The 24,746-nt window shown below is 37.5% G+C and overlaps 1 protein-coding gene across 2 annotated transcripts in view; it reads left to right on the forward strand.

Annotated features, from left to right (window-relative positions):
* The window catches only part of CDK19 (cyclin dependent kinase 19), a 121,001-nt gene that overhangs the window by 75,009 nt on the left and 21,246 nt on the right, over positions 1-24,746 (forward strand). For both annotated transcript variants that reach the window (XM_058020844.1, XM_058020843.1), the window contains exons 5-6: positions 10,362-10,419; positions 11,650-11,781. In XM_058020844.1, coding sequence (XP_057876827.1) covers positions 10,362-10,419; positions 11,650-11,781 — 190 coding nt within the window. The remainder of the gene's footprint in view (positions 1-10,361; positions 10,420-11,649; positions 11,782-24,746) is intronic.

Raw genomic sequence — 24,746 nt, forward strand, 5'->3', positions numbered from 1 at the left:
GTATTTGACTCTACCACACTCTTGGGAGAATGGAGGTATTGGAATTTTACTGCCAAAAATACTTTGTGAAAGGCAGTTAAGAAAATGTTTTATGATGGTGTCACCAGTCTCACTTTCTGTCATTTATTGTTTGATTGGATAGTGGCTTCATGCTTCTGTCTTAATAACCCTACTAAATTAAGAGGAGTTGTCAGAATATAAAACAAATAACAGATTTTGGCTGTGGTGGAATTTAGTGCCTGAACTGAAAGAATTAGCAGTTATGGTATCTAATTTTCATGCTGCTGTAACAGAAACAAAGTAATGCAAGGAACAGGTGAGAATTGCATCGTGTCATTTCCCCCTTCTCTTAAATTCTAGTCCTAATCTCAATACAGGTATAGGCTTTCTTATGTTAGTGTTCTGTCAGACTTACTGTCTCCTGGCTTTTGCCTTTAAAAAGGTGAAGAAAATGGCAGTGTTGGTAATGTTTCATGTGTGCGTGTATCTTCTCAGTTTATTTGCCTTTGGGTTATTATTCTGAGTAAAGATTATGTGTGAAGAATGTGTTATGAGAACTTGATAGCAGAGATGCAAAGACTTGGCTTGACCACAGTATCTTGGGGCATTTAGGATGTATTTTAAAGGCCCAGCAGAGGAAGAGTTTGACTGTGCTTTTATAGAACAAAATTTATCCCCTCTGTTTTTTGGGGTTTTTTTTGTAATGCATTAAAAGCAGAACATTCTTCCAAAGTAATCCTGAGGTGAGTCTTTCTTCTGTTCTCAGGCATTCTGGGCCTGCACATCTTACTGTTCAGAAATGGGGTAGCGAGGTTGGACAACCTGTCTTGACCTGTGCTATGCTTGGTGCTCCCAAAGAGCCCAGGCAAGGTCTGAAAACAAGGCCTAGATGGTTGCTGGGTATCTTCATGGGAATTTTGCTGGAGTGTGTACTGCAATGTGTTGAAAATCCCAGGGACAATGTGAATTCAGCATATTATTTGAACATTTGCTTTATGACCTTTTATTTTTCATTGAAAATTTATGATCATATTTGTGTCTTTGTTTCTGACTTCCCCCTTCTTTGTCCTTCTCAAGGTTACATGTAACATTTTAAGTTCAAGTATGCTATTGCAGCCCTGGTAACAGCAGAATGCTTTGGATAATGTTGCATAGCAACATAAAATTTAATTTGTGTCAAATGTTTTGGCATTCTCCAAATGTGACTTTTTTCATCCTTTTCTTTTTCACTTAAACTGCATTGCCATCGATTGGGGTGAAACTTGGTATACTGGAACATTGTGAAGATTGTTTTAATCAAAGCAATGCCCAGCATCCAAAATTGTCTGGAGTTTTCATTTTTGTCTTGCATTAGTTTAACACCCTGTCAGCCATAAGAAACCTGAAATGGTGTATGAAAGGAAGATTGTTGCATTTCTGAACTTTTATGCAGGCCAAAATTATATTCTCTTCTTGTGATTATTCTTATTTCATATTCCCCTTGTGTGTACAGTCAATTTTCCAATGGCATAGGTGCAACTATATTATCCATTGGTTAACCAGGGAATAGAGTTGGTGAATAGTCTTTTCCTGCTTCAGCAAAGCATGTTGAGTTTATAAATCAAATATTTTTTCTAGAAATTGCCTAAGAAACCATTGTTCTAAAGGGATTTTAAACCAGAGTATTCTTCTAAGGAGCATGGATATTTTGGCCATTTCTGGGGAAGGTCTAGATAGAAATGAGGGGAGTGAATTTAAAGAATTAATGTCTCTTGAAGTATATGCTTAATTACATCTCAAGAGAACATCTGACCTACGAAAAATCAAGTCAAACAGAGACATGAATATTCTACCTGACCACTGATTTAATTGTGTATATATGAGAGTAACTGAAGAAGCAGCAACTTAATTAGAATGTATATCTGTGTGTGATTTGGTTAAAATGCAGGCAGAGTGGAAAAGTCTGTCTTTCCCTTTGGTGAGATACTTCAGCAGTGAGTGTGTTCTAGAGACTGGACTTCCAGGCTGACACTGTCATCTCAGATATGTTTTTCTGTGGCTAAACATGTGATTCTGGAGCTGTTCAGCCAAAGGTGCAGTAGGCTTGGTTACAGCAGGGTGACAGAGATGGCTCTCTGAGCCTCAGCTGTCCTACCATGCAGCTAGGCAGCATGAGGGGTTTGAGGAGACTCGAGCTGCCAGGGCTGTAGAAATGGTGAAGCTCTCTTAAGGGGAATATGCAGAAGGAGGAGAAGGAACCAGATCCATGTTTTAACAAGAGACATTTTGATTAGGTGCTGGGAAACAATTTTTTTTTGTCAGACAGTGCCAGGTGTTCCCCACCAGAAGGGCTTGGTAGCCTCCACTGTTGGAGACTTGCAGCTCCCTTAGTCATGATACTGAGCAATCTGATGCAGCTTCAAATTTGGATTTGTTTTGGACTGCAAAATGTCCAGATGACCTCTAGAGGTCCTATCTAGCTCAAAGCACTCTATGATTTTGGCTGATCCTCCAGGTGAATATCCGGATTCTTGGGCTGTTGAAATCAGTCTGTAATGAAGCGTGTGTAGTGACATCTTTGCTTTTGTTGAAGGATACATCACCTTAAGCTTAATTCATGGACTTTGAAAAAAAAATAAAATGCAGATCTATGGTTGCACTGTGGCCAAAGTTTGCTTTTTTCTGCTTTCCTTTACCTTTGTTTTTTATGCCAGGTTTTATAAGAGTATATAAACATGAAAAGGTTTCTTTGATAACTAGCTTCTATATGAAAACAGCACATTTCCCCTTTCAACACATAATGAGTACAAGCAAGGAATATGTTTAACCAAAATCTTTACCTAAGGCATTCCAAAGAAATATTTCAGGTATATTCTGTACATTTTGTTCCTACTCCTAGTTAGTAATATGTTTTGCCATCAGTCTCAGGTAAGTTCTGCAAATGTAGTTGGTATAGAATTCATGGTAGCTGGAGTGAAATGACTGTTTTGACCGCATCTGTTCAGCTGCTATGAAATGCATAAGTCACTACCATAATCTGACAGCATGGTTTGTGCCTGAATATGCAGTTTCATATCTGAGAATCCCGCAAGAGCATTTTTTCCTTATCAGTTCTGAACACATTTCATTTTAAAATTATTTCAGAAGGACCAAGAGTGGAGATAAAAAGTAACCATGCGTTTTTAAATCTGTATCTGTTGTCACTAATATTCCTCTAATGGCAATAAAATTAATTTTGGGAACTTTTTAGAGACACAGTCTGATGACACTTAGCTGTAAAATTTTGTGTGCCATTTTATGGTGGTTGGACCTGGGTTGGATGCCTGGTACCCACCAAAGCGCCCTCAACTGGACAGGAGAGAGAAAAGAGGAAAAAAAAGGCGGATGGGGTGAGAGAAAGGAATAGGGAGAGATCACTTACCAGTTGCCATCACAGGCAAACCAGACTTAACTTAAGGAAATTCGTTGAATTCATTCCCAGTCAAAATCAGAGCTGGATGATGAGAAGTAAAACAAATCCTAAAACCATATCCCCTGCTCTCCTGCTTGGGATTAACTTTGTTCCCAATTCTCTACCTCCTCCCCACACTCAGGGGCACAGGGAGCTAGGGAATGGGGTTAGCAGCGAGTTAATCCCGTGTTGGCTCTGCCCCTGCTTCCTCCTCAGGGCAGGAGTCCTTCCCCTGCTCCACTGCCGTGTCCCTCTCACGGGAGGCACTCTTCCGTGAACTTCTCTGAGGAGTCTTTCCCACAGATTTCTGCTCTTCACAGACTGCTCCAGCATGAGTCCTTCCTTTTTTTCTTTCCATGAAGTGCAGCATTCCAGGAACAGGCTGCTCCAGCATGGGTCCCCCATGGGATCACAAGTCCTGGGTCACAATTGTCTTTTGGGCATCCACCTGCTCCAGTGTGGGCTTCTCCACAGGCTACAGATGGATCTCATGGTCTGCACCACAGGCTGCAGGAGAATTTTGGCTCCAGAGACTGGATCGCCTCCTGCTCCTCCTTCTTCACTGATCTTGGTGTCTGCAGAATTTCTCTTATAGAGAAATTCTCTAGACCGACCTCAATTACTTCTCTGCAATAACATTTTCTTTCCTTTTAAAATCTGTTATCCCAGAGGCACAAGCACTCTGCTTGATGGGATAAAAGCATTCTGTGGTACTCCTTGTTTCCTGTGTTCTTTTTATTTACTTAATGTATTTACCTCTTTTTTTTTTTCCTCCTTTTCAGATTTAAATAAGTTTTGAGTTCAGTTGAATAATCTACCATTTCAAAGCATTTTGTATGCCTTGAGATTTTTCTAACTCTTTAGATCATGTGCTGTTGTAATCAGCTTTATGTTTGGCCTTTTGATAATTTGATAATATGTGTTATTACATTATTGATTCAAATGAAATTATAATTATCTTGACGTTAAAGATATTATTTTGTTAAAGTAATTTGCTAAAGATACTACTTTGCAAAGTCAATCATTCCAACAGAATAGGGAAATAGTGGAAGAAAATTGTATGAATTACAAACCTAGGCCAAAGATGTAATGAAATATGGTTGGGTTTTTGTAACATTAAGGATAACAACTGATAAAAACCAAGCTGAAAGTGATGTTATGTAATCAGAGTAGTGACTCTTATATGAGTTTGCAGTGTGTAAGGCTAAAGAGAAGCAGATGTGAAGATATTTTACTGTATATTTTATACTTCTGTCTAGTGCTTCAGTATCAGAAAAATGTTGATCAAACAGTTTTTTTAAAAAAAAGAGAAGTGGGGATAACAATTTTCCTACCTGCATTTCAATATATGGAAATATTTTAAATGGAAGTGGTAATGATTTGGAGATTTGCAGTGCATAATAAAATATTTTAAGAACCTTTCATTTTTAAAATTAAATTTAATTAGCTCAATTGTTAGCAGCAGTGTTAGTACCTATGTGGGAATTTATTGATCTGAGCAAAGTCTGATTTTGAACAGCGTTGGTTTAAGGCAGGGAAATGACTACATTTCCTTACAGTTGAGAAGATCAAAAGCTTTGTTTACAAATTTCAGTGAACAATCAGTGTCTCCCTCTTACCCTTGAACTGAGAGACTCAGTTGTATTTGGAGTAGTGCCTGCAGAGTGGAACATGGCCATCTCACTCAGGACCTTTGTCATTTGGGGAGCAGCATGCTGAAAGCCGAGACAAAAATATTATTGCTCTCCTCTGGCTTGTGAAATGAAAGTGTCTTTATGTATCAACACTGGGCTGTTTACAATTGTTTTTTTAAATAATGGAGACTTGAAAAGACCTCATTGCAAGGCAGTGTCAGTAACTGTGGGGAGAGCCTTTATCTGTAAGGCTTGCAATCTTTTACAATAGAAGCCTCCTAATTTGATATTATTCTTTTTCCAGTGGCACATTCCAAAAGGGAAACACATTTGTTTGGATATAAACAATAAAGAATTGTGTATGGAAACTGGTGTATCCCTATGGACATTTTTTCATAGGACTGTAATTCTGCACCAAATCTCTTATGAATTGTGTCACTGCTGTACTTAAGGAGATCACAACAACCATTAAAACTGAGGTATTGCCATCTATTGTTAGGTTGTTGTTCCTGTTTTGAACTATTATAATCTTTTAATAACATAGATGGTTTCTTTTCTTTCAACCTTTCTTCTGTTTTGCTGTCTAAATATTAAAATTAGAAGTGTATCTTCACATAAATGTCTGTATGAGTCCCAGTTGTGACTCTTCTTGTAATTGTGAAAACACACTTGTTAATCCAACATTTTAATTTCTCTCCCATCAAGATTTTTAATATTCCTTTATTCCCTCTCCCCCACTAATGTAGAAAACTAAATGTTATTATCAATGCTTATTGAACCTATTGTAAAGACTTGTAAAGAATCGTCATCTTCATCCCTTTTTGCAAATATTTCAGATTTTTGCTTCAGTTGTTTGTTACTGTTAACCTTGCTCTTTTTGCAAATGTTTTTTTAGACAGTCAAACCTCAACTGAATTTCTCAGCAGGGATTTGCCTGTTCATTTTTATAGCTTATATTAAATGTGAGACTCCTAATTCTTACTGTTTCTGTTGTTCCTATAGCAACTAGATAGGGGGAGATGCAGCAGCATCACTTTGCTTCCCAGCTGGTGTTTGTGTTCTCAGTGAGGGGGGAGAGTATGAGGAAAATAGAGGATCAATTAGAATGTAACTGCTTGAAAAGTGTACTCCTTGTTGGGTTGTCTCACCCAACTACTACCCTAGAGGAGTTAGATAATGATTTTAAGCAGGGCTTCTCAAACTTTGTTTATTAAAATTTTGTCCTCTTGTATACAGACACAATTTACTCTTAAGTATGTGCCAGCTTTTGGTCTTTTAGCTGCTGCTTGGTTCTGGATGGTTCCTTCCAGCTAAAACACTCTTTTCTTCATCAAATGGCTGACAGTAGGATTTGTGTCAGGAACCAGACTGGTGCTTATGACTTATATATAGCTGAACATAAATGAAGTGTGGGGCTTTTTCATTCCTGCTTTTTAGTCTGATTTTTGCAGCTGTCCAGTGACTATAGTATACTAGGCTGTAGTTTTATTGTCATCTAAGTGATGATCTTGGAGTAAAATGTTTTAATATTTAAATGCTACATTTTCCATTTTCAGAGATTACTAAGAACTAAGGTAGAGCTAACATGTTCTACCTTCTCCAAGACGCAGAGGTCATTAGAATTCTTCTTCAGTAGTCCTTTCTCTTACCTCATGATGGAAACCTTCCTAACATAGTTTCCTGAGGATCTCTGGTGCCAAATTATTCCCTCTGAAGTAAACCAAAAGCTTTCTTCGATACCCGAATACCTGAAATTCTGCTGCTCTGCCTTGGTGCCTCTTTTTTAGCCAAAGGGTTGTGTTTCTCTCACCATGGTATGTGCAATGTGAAGGCTCTGGGAAGAGTTTTACAATATTCAAGCCATTATTATATAAAACAACCACAAAATATTTGACCTATGTTTTAAGCTCCTCTGAAGCTGCTTATTTTTATTAAATAAAAATTCATGGGCACAGGAACTGGATATTATACATCGCATCTCAAGAAGATGGGTCCCATCTGGTTTAGCATATGTACATTGAAAAGCCTTTCCTAGCCAGAACAGCTCTGATTAGCAAGAGGAACTTAGAAAGTGCTGATTAGTAGATTATCAAGTGGTTAATTTGCTTATGTGGGAAATAAGAAGTTGGGATGTAGGCTTCTTGTTACTTAAGAAACAGGTTGGAACCAAGACTTCTCACCTCTCGGGAAGGTGCCACAATGAAAGGTGTTACTGACACAGCGGGGATCCTGCAGGCATCAGGTTGCCATCCATGAAATCCCTGCTGTCTTCACACTGGGGGTGGTGCCTCAGGAGAAGTGCTTGCTCTTTTGCTCAATTAAAGTTTTTAATTGTTTCCAATTTAATCTCTTCCCTGTTTCCCCTGCCCCTGACTCTCTCAGAGGGGTTCACAAGAGCTAATGAACGTGACATCTGCTAAGTTCATAAATCACTTAGTTTCTCTGCTGGCTGCCTAAGGAGGGTTCCGATCCTCAGTGGATTATATATTAGAACAGATTTAAATTTTAATCAGAACAACATCTCTTCTAAACATTCTGGCTTCAAAAATATATAAATGGACAAATCTCTTGCTTCCATAGACCCTGACCTAGTGTATCTCCTGTACTCATGGGACTACTAAGTCTCCTAGGGCTTTGGGGAATCTTTCTGAGGCTGAAGATGCTGGAGCTATTCAATCTCCAGAAGAGAAGGCTCATGTGGGATCTTATCAATGTGTATATGTGCCTGATAAGTGTGAATAAAGAAAGTGAGCCAGACTCCTTGCAGTGCTATCCAGTGGTAGAACAGGAGGCAGTAGATGTAAATATACTCTACTGATAAACCTTTTTTACTGTCACAGGGGTCAAACACTGAAGTTTCAGAGAGAGTCTCCATCTGTGGAGAAGTTTAAAACCCAACTTGGCTCAGGCCCGAGCAATCTGCTGTAATTTGTAACCCTGCTTTAGGCTTGTTATTTCCAGAGGTCCTTTCCAACCTGAAATATTCTGTGAATATTGTGGATAAGGTCAGCAGATTAAAGAGTTGGGAGCTTTTTTTCTGTGAATAAATTGCTATTTGGAGAATATTATATTGCCAGAGATAAAATACGGTTCTTGTGAGTTGTTCTGAAAGTCCTTTCTGCTGAAGTTAGAATGTTTATTTCTTACAACCTAATTCTTTTATTAGAAACAACCTCACCTATAAATCAGTGCAGTAAAATCATTTTTATCAGCTTGCTTCACTTGACAAGTAAATGCATTTTTATAGTGCTTAAAATCCAATCCTGAGTGTAAAGGTCTGTTGAAGTAGTTTTGATTCATAGAATCATTAAGATTGGAAAGTCCTACTAAGATTGAGTCCAAGATTAACCTCACACCACCACCACCATGTGTATAACTCAACCGTGCCTGCAAGTGCAAATCCTCATTTTTTTCAACACTTCTGGGGGTGGTGATTCTACCAGTTTCTTGGGCAGCCTGTTCCAATGCCTGCAGCTGCAGCTTCCCAGCCACTTTTCCCCAGCCTGCAGCCCTGTATGGGATTGTTGTGACCCAAGGGCAGGAATCAGCACTTTGACTTGTTGAACCTCATACATTTGGCTTTGGCACATCAATCCAGCAAACTTACGATACCCAACTCTGAATCAGTTGCTAGGCAGAAGTTTAGGAAGAAGTTCATCAAGAAAACTGGAGTTCTGCTCTCTTGGTTAGCACAGTTGTATCCATATGATTTCTAACAGAGGTAAAATGTGAACTTGCATGCATCTCTTGCTGCCTGGTTACTGAATATGCAGAAAGTGATTATTTTGTTCTCTGGAATATTCAATTCAGGGTAATACATAAATGTACAACCAGAGTTCAACAATTGCCTTGAGGTGTTGATTTTATTGTCATTAAATATTAGCCCAGAGCGAGCTTCATCTTTCTCTTTCCTAGATTTGCTGGCGAGTGTTTGCTCAAAGTCAGTTGAAATCAGTTGTGTTTTCCAAGAAGGGAGTGCATATTGCCTCTCGAATGGTTCCAGTATATGTTGGGGAATTAAAAGTCAGTGATGGTGTTGAGAATTACAGATTAAAAAAGGAAGAATAAAAGAGGCATCTGGAAAGAGAGGCAGTGGTTGGAGCCAGGGAAGAACCAAAGTAAGCACTGGGTGTGGGATGGGAAGAACAGCTTCCTGGGGGAAGGAAAAAGAATAGGTGAAGTAGAGTGCTTTTTTTGTTTGTTTCCTTTTTCAAAAAAGCTAAAGGTGTGTAATTTTGAGTCAAATTAGAAACCCTAGTTTGAGTGTCTCGTTTCAGGTAAATAGTGGCAAGGAACTGAGAATTTAAGTGAGATTCTGACATTGGTTTTCTGAATCTCTTTCAGATTCTTGAACAAATCCTGCTTGAGCAGACCCCTCTGCAGGCATTAAGGATTTAGATATAATTATTGTTTGAATAATATTCCAAAAATCCTGCTTTGAAGCTTTGTTATGCATCTCTTCATTCAAATCACTTAATGTTTTCAATCTTGTTTACTTTTTACAGCTGTTAACACAATAGGACAAAAGCTTCCAAGGAATGACTGTTGATGTTTGAGGGAACCTAGATCCTAATTGCAGAACAATTGCTGTGATGTCATGTGCAGATTTTATGTGGTGTTCACAAACAGCTGGTTGCAAACAAATAGATTGCAAAAAATGCCTATAAAGGTTTTGTTCTACTTGTAAAGCTGCTGTCTGCACTATCAAAACCTTTTGGGATGTAGCTGTGCGTGAATACTCCTGTTTCAAGAGAATTCTCATAGCATGAAATCAACTTTGTGGGGAAAAAAGTGTTTTTACCCATGTGATTTTTATCATTCATACACTAAAAACAAGCACAGCTCTAAAATGTAGTTATATAGGATGAAAACAAAAGTGGCTCTCAACTATGCATTTGTATACCAAGATTTGGCATCACTTGAAATAAGTTATACCAGCAAAAGTGGTTCTTGCCAGATTATTAATGTGTAGCATAAAAGTTAAGCTAATGTAAAACTTTCCTCTAGAAGAAAATCTCTCCAGTGATTAGAATTATTCTAGTAACAATAGAAATGCACATTTACTTAAAGATGGCGTTTCTTACTGTGAAATGTCAAAGTATGTTTCTGTTTTCTAATTGTGAAATTGGTAGCTAGAAATAAAAACTAAATGTCAGCAAGATAAAGGTATGGTACTTTCAGACTTCTAAAGATGTTTCCAGAGATGTTTTCATCATAAAATAAATGTATATATTATATTATTCTCAAAAATAATCATCAAAGGCTGATCAGCTAAAAATTCTGCTTTTGTTTTCCAGAAACCAGCAAACATTCTGGTAATGGGTGAAGGTCCTGAAAGAGGAAGAGTCAAAATAGGTAAACTTTTTGAGAAAATTTAATTGTGCAGCTAAGACATTACTATAATAGAAAAAATGCATCTTCTGTGTAAGATAGAAACGGATCTTCAGTATTCTTTGAGTGTATGTATCTACAACCTTTAGTTCAGTTTTAAAATCTCTGACTTTACAGACTTAAGAAATTCCAAATATATTGTTAGGCTTTTCAAAACTTGCCAAGGGTATAACATGAAACATAAAAGCATCTGTATGAAACAAAAAAGTAATAACTACAGAGAACAGTGGTGATGACCAGGGTTCTTTAGACTTCTACTATGATTAGTTAGCATAAGTTAGCATCGTTACTTATAAATGGTGTTTGGTTTTTTATTTTTTATATAAATGACATTACTGCACATGTTTGTAGAGATACAAAGGTTTGTTATGCAAAAGTTATTTGGTGTCAAGGTGAGTAACATATGTAGCTGTGATGGTCTTTATCCAAAATCTAATTCCCTTCTCAGTTTCAGTGATGTGGATATTACCTTTTTTAAATAAATCATGTGGCAATGCTGAAGTTTGTGTGAAAGAAAAGTTTCAGATTTCAATTGGATTTAAAATGTGTGGGTTTGACAATGTACCAAATTTTGTGCTTTCCCATCTAGCATTTCTTACTGTTACTTACCAGGCTCATTCTGAGGAGAATTTTTGAGTTCCATAGAATGAATGCTTAGTTTTAAAATACACCTCTGTAACAGTGCCCGCTGACTGACTCTGGAGCTCATTCCTCCAAAACATGTAGGAGGCATGCCTTGAAAAATAGTGCAAAAACAATTTACACTGCAGTCATTTTAATTTTGCACTTTGGGTAAATATATAGCTGTCACAAGGACTCACAGTTTTGTAAGCATATGTAAAAATAAAGGAGAAAATGTACATTAGAGATCTACTAACCTGTTGACTTTGGTTAAGTTTCTGTTAGAGTTCAAAAAAATGAACAGGCATCTGTGTTATGTAAAGTTTTACAATACCATGATCAAAACACATCAGATGTTATCCTTCATTTTAGGAATGGACTAAATTGAATTTAGCCTTAGAAAAATTTGATCCAGTATTGTTGTAAGTAGTTTTTGTTTTGTTAGAAACTTTGATTTGTAATTTTTAATGATTTTGAGCTGTTGTTGTAATTGCTTTGGACAATACTATTGAATTTTGATTTATTTGTATTAGAATTTAAATAATCTTCTCATTTTTTCTCCCCATTCCTCAGCTGATATGGGTTTTGCAAGATTGTTTAACTCACCTTTGAAGCCATTGGCAGACTTGGATCCTGTTGTGGTGACATTCTGGTACAGAGCTCCAGAGCTGTTACTTGGGGCCAGGCATTACACAAAGGCCATTGGTGAGTTGTCCTGAAGAAAGACACTTGCCTGCAAGTTCTGTAAGGACAGTATCCTTATAATACAGAGGATGGTCAGCTGGCCAGCTAGTTTTAAGGTTTTTTCACTGAAGTAGCTTCAGATGATCCCATCCATAAAGGATTAATCAAGATGAAAACTTTTTGAGGTCTGTGCTTTTATTTTCAATATAACCTAGGCATTTTAAATATCTAGTTTGTTTTGGTTTTGAAACAAAAATATCCTTTGAATTGGTTTATATGTTTTCTTATTATTGATTTAGAAATCTTGTAATGTTGTAAAACTTCAAAAGGGAAAGAACTGTGGCATTTTTGTAGAGTGTTTCATGTCCAGATGTTTCCATGAAATGTATGTCTTGATAAGCAGAAGGCTGGACTCCTGTGCTGTGCATAATCTGCAAATCATTTCCTCCTGATGACTTACAAAGCTCCATGTTCAGGAAATGCTGGTAGCCAGGTTCTTTTCTGCCCTAGTAAGTTCCAGAAGCACAATCAGCCTCTGTGCCCAGCTGTTTGGAGAATTAAAGCATTGAAGTGCATGGGAGGCATGCTTGGATTATATATTGAACTGCAAAGAAAACATGACCCTTTGTTAATAGTGTTAAATCATTCCTGTGAGTACACAGGTGGCTTTCTTGGCAGGCATTTTTCTGTTGCAGAAGTTTTTGGAGATGCTTTGTGGGCCTTTGTTCAGAGAGTTACAAAATACTGTGTTGTACTGGCAGCTCAGTTTGAGTGTTCTCTTGGGTGGACCAGCACTTTTAAGGCTCATGGTGTTTTTTTTTTAAAACTCCTATTTATTCAGCTACCATATACAGCAAAAGGTTTGGAGAATTAATGAACTGATACCTGACTTTTTGATGTAGACTTGCATTTGCCAATTCTTTATTGCTTTTCAACTTCCATTTGGAATTCTCCAGTGCAGGAATTTATTTGTGAACTCTAGGAGAACTCTGCAGCAAAAGCTGAAGTATCAGAAGTGTGGAAAATCTGATCCATTTCAAAACAAAAAACCTGGTCCAAAGAGAAGTAATAACTGCAGACAGATTCAGTCAGGTCAAAAGGGACCCTGGGAGGTTTCTTGTTCATCCTCCTGTTCAAAACGATGCCCACTATGTATTCTGCCTGGTCTGTTGGCGGGTTTGTCCAGCTATGTCTTGAAAACCTCTAAGAACAAAGATTTCACACCCTCTCTGGTTAACCTGTTCCACTGCAAAATCATCCTCATAGCAAAGAAATTTTTTTTATACTTAGTTACAACTTTTTGTTTTGGTTTATGCTGATAATATCTCTCTCTCCTGTTGTATGCCATTGTCAGAGCCTAGCTCCATCATCATGGTCACCTCTGTGTAGGTTCTGGTGGGGCTGCTCTTAGACTCCTCTTCAGTCTGAACAAGCTATGTCCCTCATTATCCTCTCCTGGAGCAGGTTCTCCAGCTTCTAACCATGCTGGGTACCTCTGCCTCTTGCCTTTGTTACTCCACTGTTTCATGGTTGTTACAGCCAAGGCTGCCATTGATTATCATATCCCTAACCAGGTTCTTCTTCTTCCTCAGCAGCAGATCTGAGGGATGACACATACAGTTTACCCCCAAGTCCACTAGAAATCTTTTCAGTATCCCTGAAGTGACCCTGTTTATGTTCTGTTTGTTCTCCATGATGCCCCATGGTCTGTTCACCTCCTCCCACAGCTCCTTTTGCTCGTGTCCCCGTGCCCCAACCAGAGTGTCTCTCCCAGTGTGAGGCCAGTGTCACCTTGCAGACTGACTCCTGCATGGCAGCACACTCCCTCTGCCGCTCTACCTCACCTGAGACAGAGGCATCCCAGGGGATCTGCTCCAGTGGGAGCTGGGGATGGAGCCTTGTAATGCCCCTGTCCCCTGCATGCCTCTGGCACAGTGTTGAAACCCAGGACATCCCTCTGGCTGTCCTGAGCAGCCAAGACCCCTGCCAGGGGGCTCAGAGACCCTGGCACAGAGCCCAAAACGCCTGTGGTTTTGATTATGACCCGTGGAGCAAGCTACCAACCTTAGATGAAGATCAGCAAGCCATGACAAATTAAGTAGAATAATAGTGAATTTATCATGAGGTGAAAAAGTAGATTTTGGGGTTTTTTAGAATGGGGGTTCAGGGGAGCAAGATGGAGGGATGTGGGTGTGTCCTGCTTTTCTCCTTCTTCTTGTTGGCTTCCATCTTCTGCTGTGATTGGTTTAGAGTAGAAGCTCACTGTCTAACATAGGTGATAGGTATTGGAAAGTAATTGTAAACATTGTATACGTAGTATACAATATTTTTAGTATAAAGATATAACACTGCCCCGGGGGCAGGCAGAGTGCCTGGACTGTCTTGCTGAGTGTACCTCAGCTGGACAGGAGAAAATATTTTATAGATAAGGAACAATAAACAACCTTGAGACCAAGAACTGAAGAGCTCTGCCTCCTTCTTCAAGCGCCGGGCTGGGAAAAGAGACTTTCTAACAATTTTTGGGGTCACTCTGACCAGCGAGAGACCCTGAGACAGCACAGTCCCATGGTGACAGGAGCAAACTCTTAGGGCCTGCTTTGCATCTCCCACTATGCAGAATGGGCTGCTAACTACTAAGTCTTTGTTTGCTGGAGTGTTTTAAAGAAAATACCTAGGGGATTGCCTCCAATACCTGCAAATTAGCTGCTTAAATTGCCCTATGTTCATAGTGGAAAACACTGATGTGAAGGGACCAGATTACTGAGTGACCTGCGTGTGTGGTACAGGGAAGTTACCTCTGCTGACAGCTACCTGCTTTTGATAGATGGCATATTGTTTGGAGATTTGGGTGAGTGATATGTACCACTATCTCAGGGTATCTCTTTGAAGGGTGAATTAGTATAATGCTGTTGTTTGTTTAATTATGTCATAAATAACTTGGTTCTTGCCCTGAGGGATCTCTAGTCTATACTAAAACACAGGCAAGAAGTTCCTACGAAACTTCAGGGGATGATGGTACTTTGGAGAGATCTGGTTTTGCTAGTAGTTTATTATTTCTGAGGCTTTTATTTCTTGTATCACACCAGTGAGTCACCCAGGAGGGGTGGGAATGGTTACATAGTACCTGGCATGCAGCGTGAGTGCTGAGGGGACTCGAAACTATTTGGGCAGTAAAATAAAAATAAGGAAATGACAACAAGAAGAGTTGCAAGTTGAGATTTGTAGGCTGACTGAAGGATTAGAGGAGTGTGTGATTGAAGAGAAGAGAAAAGCAAAAAGGCACATGGGGCTGATCTATGTGCAGCTTTAAGGCAAAGAAGTGAGTAAGAAAATGACAGTAGTGATGATGTTCATGCAGTTTATTGAGTCCAGACTTGTATTTTGCTTCCAGCACTATGTGCACTTAAAATAAGGCCATTTTCATGAGCTAAGCATGCTAGTGAGAATTTAATTCAAATGCTAATGGTTTTTGGCAAAAGATGCAACTCTTAAAACTTTCTCTTAAATCTCTGTGGAAGAAATACAGTTTTTAGATCTCTTAATATTATGCAATTCTCAGGAAGTCTAATGTGTTGCTTTTAGTAATAACTCAGAAATTAAGAAAGATTTAACTGCTCTGGAGTTGGAAACAATAATTTAGAAGGAAGGTGATTAGATATAGCAAATTATGGGAAAAAAAGATTATTTAGTATAGCTACTTGTTTTCCACAGCTATTCTCCCGTGTCTAATACATAACTTTTATTGATTAATAAATACAAATAAGATAAGGCTGAAAGTAGAATTTTCTCTTTCAGTTTTGTCAAACTGAGAAATATTTTTGTTTGAATTTACTAGGAAATCATTGTCATCAGTTCTCTTCTGCAACATTATCCAAGAGTGATTCAGATGTTTGCTTAGGTTTTTACTGACTTTGTCTTGATTTTACTTTATTTTAAATGTATTTTTTGTATTCTACATGTAATACTCTCTTCCTTATTTTGGTTTCACATATATTTAATTATTAGCAGTGTATTCAAAATATCCTAGGTACTGTCTACTATAGTGTCCAGTTTGGTTTTATTCTTGTAATAAAGTCTTTAGGTGTGCTTCTTTGCATGGGAATAATTCTCATACAAGATCAAAGACTGAAATTGGAATTTGACTTTTGACTTCTTCAGGATTTTTTTCTTTGATTTTTGGACCTGATCTTAGTTACATTTTATGGGTTTAACTTTGAGGGAAAATTAAAGTAAATACTTTAACTTTAGGGAAAATTAAATAAATCTGTTTAGAAAGTGCTATATATTACACAAAACCATACATAAGCATATTTTATTATTTTAGGGGTGATTTGTCAGTGATATTTGTCCTTTATTCAGTTTGTCTCTTCCTACTAATTAAATATTCTACTTTTAATTTATTTCCTTGCAGAACAGATAGTTGTTCATCCTATATATAACATCATCTTTTAAAGAGATATAGGAATCAGGAAAATACTGTTGTTGAACAATAGAAAAAGCTTTTGCTTTCTGCGTGTTAAAAGGATAATAAAAAGCCCATGTTAGGGTTTCATGGAGAGGAATATTTCATTTCCTGAATTGTGAATGTTTATAATGTAAGCCCTACTTGTTAATAAAAGCAACAATAATGTTAAAAAGTAAATGTATTGAAATATTAAAAGTAAATGTATTAAAAGTAATATTAATAAGTAATATTACACATGTAATACCTGGTACCATAGTTACAAGTAACTTACCAGATGAATGCAAATTGGGAAAATGGTGTTGTAGAAGCCAAAGTTCATTCTTTATTCCATTACTGCAATATGAATTTGTACTAAATTCACTATAGCCTGTGAAGGTTTCCTGCATTTTCTGCATCAAAATTCAAAACCAGAATATGTTTCTCTGTGTTCATCAGGTCTTCATACTTTAGCAAAAATGTAAAACCTGCAAACAAAAGTAACTTGAACAAGCTTCAGGTGAAACCAAGTAGCTGCAAAAATGTAATTCCTTGCGAACATGGAAACTTTAATAAAATTACTGAACAACTAGAAAGTCCAGCACAACAGAAAATACTTTAAAATACTCAAAATACTTAAAAAATAAGGTTCAAGTAAGTGGCAAGATACAGTGCTCCTTTCATGTATGGGCAAAGACTTCTGCAGTTTAATTTTAAGGAAACTCAAGGAAATGACTGTGCTAAAATGAAGGAAAAGTTAAGCTGACTTTGAGCTTGAAAGGAGACATTAATCAGAGTGGATTTTTTCACTCTGGGAACATCAGATTAGAAAAGAATGTTTTAGTAGGTAAAGCAAATAGTAAGAACTCTTTCATCATAGGTTTTTAGGAAAACATGTGGCAGTCTCCAATGTGATTCATTCTGGGGCATCTTGTAGCCTATCAAGGTAATAACATAATTATGACTTGTTTTTATCAAGCTGCAGCTTGTTTAGTTATCAGTGCTATCAAACAAGCCTGTTATCTTACCTCTCTTTACTGCTTGCCTTAATTAAAGCAATAGCATGTTTGATAAATGTCATCAGATGACTTATAGTATTTTAGATGGTTTGGATTTTGTTGACAAAAGAATTCTTTAAAGTGATCATTCAGCCACCCATTAAGCAAGGCTAAAACACTGTCCTGAACCAAAAAAAAAAAGAAGGATGGGCTTGTTTATAGTGAAAAAATAAACCTGGAAACCTGAGAAATCCCCATTTCTTAGGTACCTTTTTGCCCTTGTGTAAATTATAGGCCATCAGAAATGTCAGTAATGGCCCTGTGGTAACTGCATTTCCCAACCCAAATGAGACTTAGGTGTAGAGAAACTGTAATTCAAAGCCTGGGTAGTGCACTGTCACCTCATTCTATTTCCAGAGTACCATGCAGTTATGGAAGCTGAAAATGTGTGAAAGGTGTAAGCAGATACCAAAATGCCTTTGGAAGCAAATGTCACAGGAAAATATTTGGTGTATCAGAAGGAATGAATTTATAATGTATGCTGGGATCCGTCAGAGTTTGAACAATACCATTTGACCTCATGCAGGAATAAAAGAGAGGGAAATCTCTGAGGTGTATTATGTAGGATTTAGGATGGAAATATGTGCATATGTGTTCCATATTGCCTATGCAGTGAGTCCTACACATTCCGAGTGCATCAGATGTCCCTACTGTGCATGCGCAGATTGTTGGCATGCTGGGCAGCCTGTGGGGCCTCTGGAAATCTTGGACTGATGCCTGAAGCTCTTTTGGTCTCATGTTCTGGGAGGGTTGGAAGGAAAAAAAAAAAAATAAGACCTATCTGGAAAATCTGGTAAGCCAGAAATTACAGGTGGGATCAGCCAGAAAACTGAAAACTCTTCAGAAAAAAAGAAAGGGGAGATTCTCACCTGTTGTCTGTGGAGCCACAGGAGCAGGGGACTGCTTTTAAGCATCCATGAGAAATATTAAGAAGAAATCCATAGTCAGTCAGCATTTGATTGCTGCATAGGAATCTACAGTCTTGTTTGTGAGAGGTTGTGATTTGAGGAAGGAGTTGTGGAAAAACTAGAAAAATAAAGTAAATTAGAGAGATTTAGAAAATATTCATTTATGTGTGCTGAAAAGAAAATCTCAGGCTGCACCAAGAAGGAAGCCTTGTTCATGCCCTCGGAACTGTTATACAACATGAGGGGTAATTGGATTCAGATGATGTTTTGTGGTAAACTTGTTTTGGCATGTGGTAAACTTTCTTAATTTTGATTATCAAAGTTGTTCTTATACTTTTTCTGAGAGGCAAAATATTTCAATACCAAGGATTAATTGTTGCTCTGTTATCTAGTTATTGCAGGTACTGGATGATTTACTGCTGTTTTTTCTTCTTGTTCTCTAAAATAACAAAATATGTCTAAAATAATATAAAAGGTTCTTCTATAAAAAAATAGAAAGCATTTTCTACTACAATAATCTAAGAAATATGAAGTTATGTAAAGGATTATTAGATCACCTAATAGAACATTTTTAAACTATATTAGTATTTTGGGAAGCTTGGGATGCTGACAGCAACTCAAGGAATACTGTCTGCAGGATTGTTGCACACTTTACCCATTGACTGTTTCGTGCTTTAGTTCTTCCTTCTTTTTACTCCTCTATTAATCTTGCTTCTCAAATATGTTATATGTTAAGTCTGGCAATTAGTTGGTGGTCATTGTCAACTCTGAAGAGTCTGAGAGGTGTGTAGTAGTTTAACAGTGAAAAGAATGAGAACAGTGCTGTGACTTTGACCTGTCTCTGCTGGTGTAAGACCAATGCATGTACTGTAATGTGAGCCAGGCTGTTTCATTTCTTAGAACAGTAAACTGGGTCTCAAAAGACTTGGCTTTAAATACTGATTCAGTCCCAAGGGTTCTGTGTAGTTGGCCACATTTAATTTATTCCATCCCTAGTGTTGTTTCATTATCTATAAAATGAGGACACTACTTAATGGTGTTGTATTATCCTGAAGATAAGGTCAGTTAAGGATAATAAGGAACTCCAGTACAAGCGTGCTGTAAATTGTTTTTGTTAACTCAGTGAGTGGATTGTTTGTCTGAGAACCTGGGATGTCACTTGGCATCTGCAATTAACTTGAGAAATTTACACGTTCTGGACATTAAAAACAAAAAGGAAAGAAAAGGAAAACAAAACCACTAAATCTTCAACAAAGCTACAGTCTGCTAATTGTCCTGATTTGGATTGCTTGATAAATTGACCTGTAAACTTCCACATCTGGTTACTCACTACTTTTTCTATTCTTATGACTCTCTCCCCTTGCAACACTTAGAAAGGGACATACAGGATGTTTTTGCCATTTGGTTTACTATTTTGACAGATTTGCTGCTACATGATGATTACTGTGACTTAACTGTATATGGCTTATTTTAGAGCAGGAAAAATAATATAAAAATACTCAGAAGGCAGAATATCCTCTATAGCAATAGCTTTAGTCTTCTATAGCTTTGAGTTAAAACCCCTCTTTTGACCAAGAGGTGCCTTTAAAAATCTGTCTACACTTAGTCCCATGTACATCAAGAATCATCAATGATTTGTGGGCCAAAAATCCCCCATACTGGTCATAGTTTTAGTTCCATGTCTTTTTTCCTTCTAACTGTTTTTCCCTCCAAGTATCAGCTTTGTGTTCTTCCAAACTGTTAATAACCATAGGAACTCACATGGGTAAGCTTATTCTTCCCTAGGATCTCACTGACTTTGCCCTTTACCAGACAGATGAGCTTTGCAGCTGCATGTTGATTCTCTAATCTTCCTGAGCAACATATGCCGTGAACTCAGTTTAAAAAAAAATAGATTTTTTTTAAAAGAAAGATTACTTAGGGAAGGAAGACAGTTTTTCTCATGAAAGTTGGTTTCATGAACATGTTACCTTCACTGTACTATGCAATAATGAGTGTACTTTTTGCTACCAAATCTGAAAAGTTGGCTCCTCAAAGTTGATTTTGGCTGAAAACCAAATGCCTGCTGTCCTAGCAAGATGCATACTTCTGGTGCAGAGGAGTTGTTTTAGCTGATCCTTCAGTTTGATCATCAAGCATAATTACTTCAGCAATATCAACTGAAACTTTCAACATTACAGCACTGATTGAGTAGAATGACTGGTTTTCAGGACAGGTGTGATTGCTTCACATGTTGACTTCTTGTCAATAACTGTGATTGACAGCAGAATAGCTCTTCACACCAGTTTGTTTCATGTATTATCCAATGGAGTTGCTTATTATGCTTTGGAGTTATTGTCAGTGCCTTACTAGAAATAGCTGTAAGGCTGAAAACCTTAGTAACAAACATGTTAAGATATTGTAAAGTAAAACACTCTGTTTGGAAGGACAAAGAAGCTTCTCCAGTGGTACTGTCAGGGAGGCAAGGTTTCTTCATGCCCATTCCTCACCATTAACTGAAATAAATTTGGCCTCAAAAGCTTTGATAACTTCTGCAAAAGACTGTCATGGCTTGTGAATTGAAACAGTCCAATAAAGTATTCTTCAGAGATGTTCCTTGTTACAACTCAATCTACCAGATAGCAGTGATTTTGCTCACCTTATGTTAGCTCTGAAGGTGCTGACACATTGGATCTATTAAAAAGTTGTAATAGTTAAAGACACAAGCCAAGTGAGAGCACACAACAGATAACAAACTCACTGTTCCTCTTTAGTTAGCGCGGAGTTACCTGCAAAGAGTTCCACTGTCTACAAAAAAGCTGGTTTATTAAAATTTTTTGCATTTAATTAGAAAAAAGTATATTTGCCTTTCAAAGAATATGTACTGCTTTCTTATTTGTTATTGTCAGTAATTTTTTCACATTATTTTATGAAATACAGAGCTGTGAATATTTCCTGAAAATTTTTGTAAATACCATTTTACCTAACAGTGGCTAATCTTGCCTGTTCTTTAGTCTGTCATCATTGTAGGAGGAAATATTAAAAGTTTCTGTATTAGACCTGCCTAATACTTTGCAATATAAGAGAGATTCATGACCTTTGCAGTAAGTTTTCATACTTCCTTTACTTGCTGCAGTTTGATACTTGGTAGTGGGAAGTTGCCCCGAAGCTACAAAGCTGCCTTTTGTCATCCATTGCGTTCCTCAGGCTTTTGAAGAGTTGTCACTAAAAGGCCATTTTTCTTTTTTCCCTCATTTCCATGAAGCTTGCCAGGGTACCTCTTGTACCCTTGGAGGTATAAGCATGGCTATTGCTGAAACAAAAGTAGCAGTATGTTGGTCAACATTTCCTAACATCAATGAGTGAAAGCAAATTTCTGACCTTTAACCACTGGCACATTTTTGCTTCCCCTTGAAAAGCCTGTCACATGAAAATGTTTGACCCCATTTTCAGTTCTTCATAGAAGGTGTCAAGTGTAAAAAGCTGGTAACTACTTCCTCAACCTTCTGTTTTGCTGACTAAAGTTTAAATGAAGCACATCAAAATTGGGACCTTAATGTATGAATGGGAAGGTCTTTCTCTTGTGTATATGTATGATAACAGAACATATGTAACAGGCATGTTCTGTACACTTTACCAGACCAAAGAAATCCCTGTTTAAGGGTGTATTATTTTCTTAAATCTAATTTCTAATGCTAAAACCAGCATAAAAATTAATAAACTATTTTTCTATACTATCTCTGTGCTCCTAGACTCTTGCGTATAAAGATTCCAGGTAAGTCTAGAATGTGCTGTTGTGCTCAGCATGAGATGGAATTTTTTTTTAATAAGAGGTTTTATCTTTTCATTAGACCAATTGATGGCTATTTGAAAAACTTAGACACATTTGCCTGTACAGCCTCATTTTAGGTTTCCAGTCCGTTGGTGATTGATGTCCTTGCCTTGAATGGAAAGTTTTGGAGGATCTTAAGTAAATGCTGTGGCTCTTACAGGTGGCCTGAAAAGCCCTCTTTGGGCTAAGGTCTTGCTAACTAGCTCTTGGGGAGCCTGGTTGTTGCATTAGCCCTTGGCAGGTGCAGGGAACCTGTATTCTGCTGTCTGTCCTTCTGCTCTTCACTGCCTTTACCAGCATTCACTTGTGCCCAAGAGTGTAGACTTTGTGTTCAAAACGTTCAAAACAACAACAGGAAAAAAGCACTTTGGTTGAGTACTGATGCTATTATGCTAAACCTACCTAATGATGAATTCCTCTGATTGATTGCACCTAAATAGATGTTTTCCAAGTCTTTACTTGCTTTTTTAAAAGAGAATTTTATTAAAGTTCTATAAGACTAAGAGACCATTTATTCATTTCTCTTCTTGGTTGTAGTTAAGAATTATGATGTATTTAATCTTGGATTCTGTCCTGTGTTCACTGAAAAGTTTTGCTTAATATGCATGGGAAAAGATGTTTCCTTTTATGAGTCAAGGCTATTGCTTAATAAATTGTCTTATTGTTTTAAGTGGTCATCCTGTTCTCAAAGAATGTTTCCAAGATACTGGAACAAATACAGAAATGAGATTATTGTTCCATAGAAATGAAAGAATGCACGAGCATTTGTCTGCTTAATCAGCCCTATCATTGAAACAGCATCCCTTTGTTCTTGCTTCTTGGCTACAGTGCTAGAGTAGAGCAGGACATGCAGGATTTTCTCAGCTGACCTATAAAGCTGTCAGAGTCCCAGATTTTAAAACTGGGACATAGACAGCCATACAAATATTTTAATAATCTGTGCACACAGCCATTTATATAGGAAGTCTGTTTACCAATCACAAGTGTCCATCCATAAAAGGCTGCGGTTTATTTCTTTTCATAAAATTATATGGTACTTGAGAAGTATTGTCATAGTGAAGGATATTTCAGTGGAGAACAGGTTTGAATGCAACCTGAGGATGTTGTGTGGTTAAGAGTCACTCCTACCCTTCTTTCCAGAGCCAGAGAACAAAATTGGCTTGCACTGGGCTCCAGTGTAAACTTGAGGAAAGTGAGGACTTTGTAAGTCTTGGGGGTGGAGGAGAACATCAGCAAAACAACACAGCCCAACAGACAGTAAAAATCCAGTTACCATGGATCCAGTGATCCAGTTACCATGGATCAGTCCTGAAGCCTATTGACAGTGGAAGAGACTGTAGGAAATAGAACCATCTTCACAGGAACGGTTGTGTTACTCTGGTAAACTTATTAGCATCCCCCCAAGACATCAGGATGGGAAAACATTTCCTCCCAAGATGGGAAAACAATTAGTACCCAGTGCAATTCTGTAGGACTTCTGTGTCCCAGTTTTCAGTGGGTCTGGGACATTACAGATGGACACCTTCAGTAGTTTTAGCTTTGGCTCAGGAGCAGTGAGGCCGCTCACCATCTTGATCATTAGTAGAGGGGAGAGGACAGAATTAATTGTTGGATAATTTTTGCCACTTATATTGGTGCTTACTTTTTAAAAAAAGTTTTATTTATAATTAATTTTTTAATATAACATTATAAGAAGCTCCTTTTGTGCTAGAGACAGATGATGTGCATTAGAATAATAAAACACTGTACTTGAAAAATATTACTTGTGTACTTTAAGGTTTGCTCTTTCAGTGTCCACTACTGAGGAGTAGTAGGTGCTACTTGGAATATATTTGAAGTAGATGTAATAATCATTAATTTTTAAGGGTCATAAATGGAAAACCTTAGATGGCACTAGGCAAGGACTTTTTTCCCATAGTTAGACCTAAAACATGTATTTGGTTGACTACTTTGAACAATGTAGGATATAAATACCTATTAAGATTGCTTGTATCTATGAAGTGCTTAAACATAGCAGAATTATTGAAGCATTCCTGCTAGGAAAAGTGCCACAATGTGGTACATTATTATTGCAAATTATGAATGTTTTTTAGAAGAAACAAACAAAAGGACTAGCTAATCTTGGCAGAAAATCATTAACTGTGAATGGTATCAATATATGCCAAGGATGTGTTCCAGATCAGGTTACATAAAAGGTTCATGAAGAGAAGACCCTGACCTGCTTGAGCTGCATGGCTGCAAGGCCTTTTCCATATATTTAATATTTTCTTGCATAAATTAAAGATTCAGGTTTTCTGTACCAAGTCTTTTGGGTTACTTTATATTAATTCTTCAGAGATTAAGAATATCTGGCAGGAAACATAAAGGGTTGAACCCCACCATATGAACTGCTAGAGAATATAACAATTGGTCAGAGTTAAAGTAGTATCATGTTTGACTTGCCCAGTAATGCTATCCCACAGAAAATTATAACACCATCTTGGGAGTTTCCAGTGTTTATACAGATATAACATCCAGTTGGTACAATGTTTGTCTTTCTGAATTGAATTCTCAGAGGGTTTAAAATGCACTCTCTATACACTCTGTAGTGGCTCTTCTCTCACACAGTGCGGGTGATGAAGGAAAAACTGTTTTGAAGTTTGCTGTGTCACATCAGGGAGATTTCCTAGTTTGCTGTCAGAGAGAATACTAGATTACTAGATTTTACCTTTTTTTTCATTAAGAGGAAAAGGTCAGTCTGGATAGAGCAGTTAATAATGTCATAATGA

The sequence above is a fragment of the Melospiza georgiana genome, chromosome 3 (assembly GCF_028018845.1).
Source record: "Melospiza georgiana isolate bMelGeo1 chromosome 3, bMelGeo1.pri, whole genome shotgun sequence".
Taxonomy (NCBI): domain Eukaryota; kingdom Metazoa; phylum Chordata; class Aves; order Passeriformes; family Passerellidae; genus Melospiza; species Melospiza georgiana.